Source organism: Chenopodium album, chromosome 4 (assembly GCF_948465745.1).
Source record: "Chenopodium album chromosome 4, dcCheAlbu1.1, whole genome shotgun sequence".
In the NCBI taxonomy this organism is placed as follows: Eukaryota; Viridiplantae; Streptophyta; class Magnoliopsida; order Caryophyllales; family Amaranthaceae; genus Chenopodium; species Chenopodium album.
In genome coordinates, this window is record NC_137837.1 from 18,965,803 (window position 1) to 18,968,152 (window position 2,350).

At 35.4% G+C, this 2,350-nt stretch overlaps 1 protein-coding gene across 1 annotated transcript; it reads right to left on the reverse strand.

The window, feature by feature from the left end:
- Positions 1-299: 299 nt before the first annotated feature.
- On the reverse strand, positions 300-979 carry LOC145627752 (uncharacterized). Its single transcript, XM_081680101.1, has 2 exons — positions 871-979; positions 300-781 (listed from the first exon to the last, which is right to left on the reverse strand). The coding sequence occupies exons 1-2, from the start codon at positions 977-979 to the stop codon at positions 300-302; spliced, it is 591 nt and encodes a 196-aa protein (XP_081536227.1).
- Positions 980-2,350: the final 1,371 nt, after the last annotated feature.

The window sequence follows — 2,350 nt, forward strand, 5'->3', positions numbered from 1 at the left end:
CTTCCTTTTTTTTTTCCTTGATAATGAAAATAAGATTAACATATCTAATTTTCCACTATTTACATTTACATTATAATAATATGTGGACATATCTAATTTTCCACTATTTACATTTACATTATAATATGTGGCATTACTCTTTTGGCTAAATTCCAAGTTATTCCATTACTACAAAAACATAGAAAAATAAGTAGAAGTTATACACAAATTAAAATAATCTCTCAAATGGTTATAAAAAAATATACACAATCTCCTAACTAATATGTATGAAAAAATGATGATAACTTTCCCCGAATCTGCTAGATGATTCCTGCCAAACGAAGAATATCATAAGATACTATATTTTTCACCTTTGTTGCATCTTGTTGCTTAGTGTTAGCTTCAATTATTACACTGACATTAGCTGATTTTCGAGCTCTACAGAGCGCAACATACAGTTGTCCATGTGAAAAACATGATCGTGGTAGAAAAACCACAACTTGACTAAGTGTCTGTCCCTGAGCTTTATTGATTGTCATTGCAAAGCTAAGTTTCAAAGGAAACTGTTTCCTCTGAAATTGAAAAGGATAGCCTGCTGAGTCTGATGGGCGTACAGATATTATCGAAATTAACACATGCTGACCTTTGTTATGTCCAAGAGCAATAACACACTCGATGAGATTACGAAAAAATCGTTTACATATTAGTCTTTTTCCATTACACAAGCCAGATGATGGCAGAATGTTTCTTAACAGAATAACAGGACTACTTTCAGCACTAGCACATGAGGACTCATACCACCCTGAAAAAGCTTGTTTAGAAATTCAGTAGGATATACGGCAAAATATTCATCAATCATTGTGTCATAGCTTTTATATACTTCTGATTCACCTAGGAATTTGCAAATCAAGCTTGAATTAATAACATCAACATCCTCATTCATCGGTGTTAGAATAGCTCTTGTGATAAAAATATCTGAGCTGAATGGAAGCATATCCATTTCTAGAAATGCTACAGCTATTAGATGTACATCATCAGCTTCTCCATTATAACAAGGCTTAACAATTTCCAGTGGCAGCTCAACAAACGCATCCTCGGTGTTTTACAATTCACCATTTCCCAGTGCCAACAAAAAGCGGCATATGAAGGATCATCTTTAGCTCTTAAGTTTTCCGTAAGCCTGAACTTCAGTAGCTATGGCCTTAGAGAAAAAGTGACTAAACTCGCAGATACTGCCTCTCGCTGTGTTTTGCGTGGAACAATAGGAAGAACTTGTCTAAAATCCCCACCAAAAACTACTATTTTGCCTCCAAATAATTCACTTGAACTACAAATATATCTGAGTAGTGAGTCGAGGGATTCGATATTCTCCTTTTAGCCATAGAAGCTTCATCCCAAATAATCAACGTTTTTTCCCTTAGAAGTGCAGCTAGACTTCCCTGCTTAGGAACATTACAAGCAAGAGAGCCTAAAGGATCTAAAGGGATTTTAAACCGTGAATGTGCAGTTCTACCTGAAGGAATATTGGCTGCAGCAATACCTGAAGTGGCTATTGGTAAAACAATCTTATTCATTGATCTAATTTTTGCATATAGAGCATTATATAAAAAGGTTTTCCCTGTTCCACCAGGACCATCTATGAAAAAGGCACCGGGCTTTCCTTTTGTAACATGATCTATAATGACATCAAATGCAACTCGTTGAGCCTGATTTAACTTATCTTTACATTTCAGACATTTTGGTGGTATCGGTGCATTCAATGCATCTTCTATGTCTTTGGTTACATGTATAAAATCACCATCATCTTCTACTAAATCATGTAACCCAAATGCTTTCAACGTACTTCCCATTGACTCAACAAACTGCTCAACTGATCTTATGGTTAGCTATTTCACTCTTGCATCATCTGTAGGATGTTTATGTCGGAGAAAATGAATCATAATATTTCAACCACAAAGACAAAGGATTTCTAGGCTGACAGAAAATAAGTAATGTAGCAAACAATTTTCGAATAACATGAGGCATCTGAATGGCACATCCTTCAGTTAAGCACAACTCAATTGCATCATCCTCTTCCATTAATCCCAAATTCAGTGCTGCCTGCTGAAAAGTGTGACACACGTAACCATTGACTGTTCATAGATCTTCAAACGACTTTGGACTCCTGACATTGTGAAGCAGTAACCGCAAATAGTATCTTTCACCTTTAGAAGGTCAAACAAATACTAACCTTCCAACCTGAATTTTCTTATTCTTTCTTTTATACCACTGCTTATCTTATGAATCCCACCGATACTGTTCTGAAAATTCATTGTATAGCCATCCTGTTCCCAAAGATGATTTACAATTCATTTTGAAGAACTCTTTTAAA

What these genes read in the sequence shown, in the direction of transcription:
- LOC145627752 (XM_081680101.1), bottom strand. Translation starts at nt 979, where the DNA reads ATGGATATGCTTCCATTCAGCTCAGATATTTTTATCACAAGAGCTATT. An exon ending in CTTGATTTGCAAATTCCTAG is followed by an intron (nt 782 to 870) that starts GTGAATCAGAAG and finishes AAGCTTTTTCAG; the next exon opens with GGTGGTATGAGTCCTCATGT.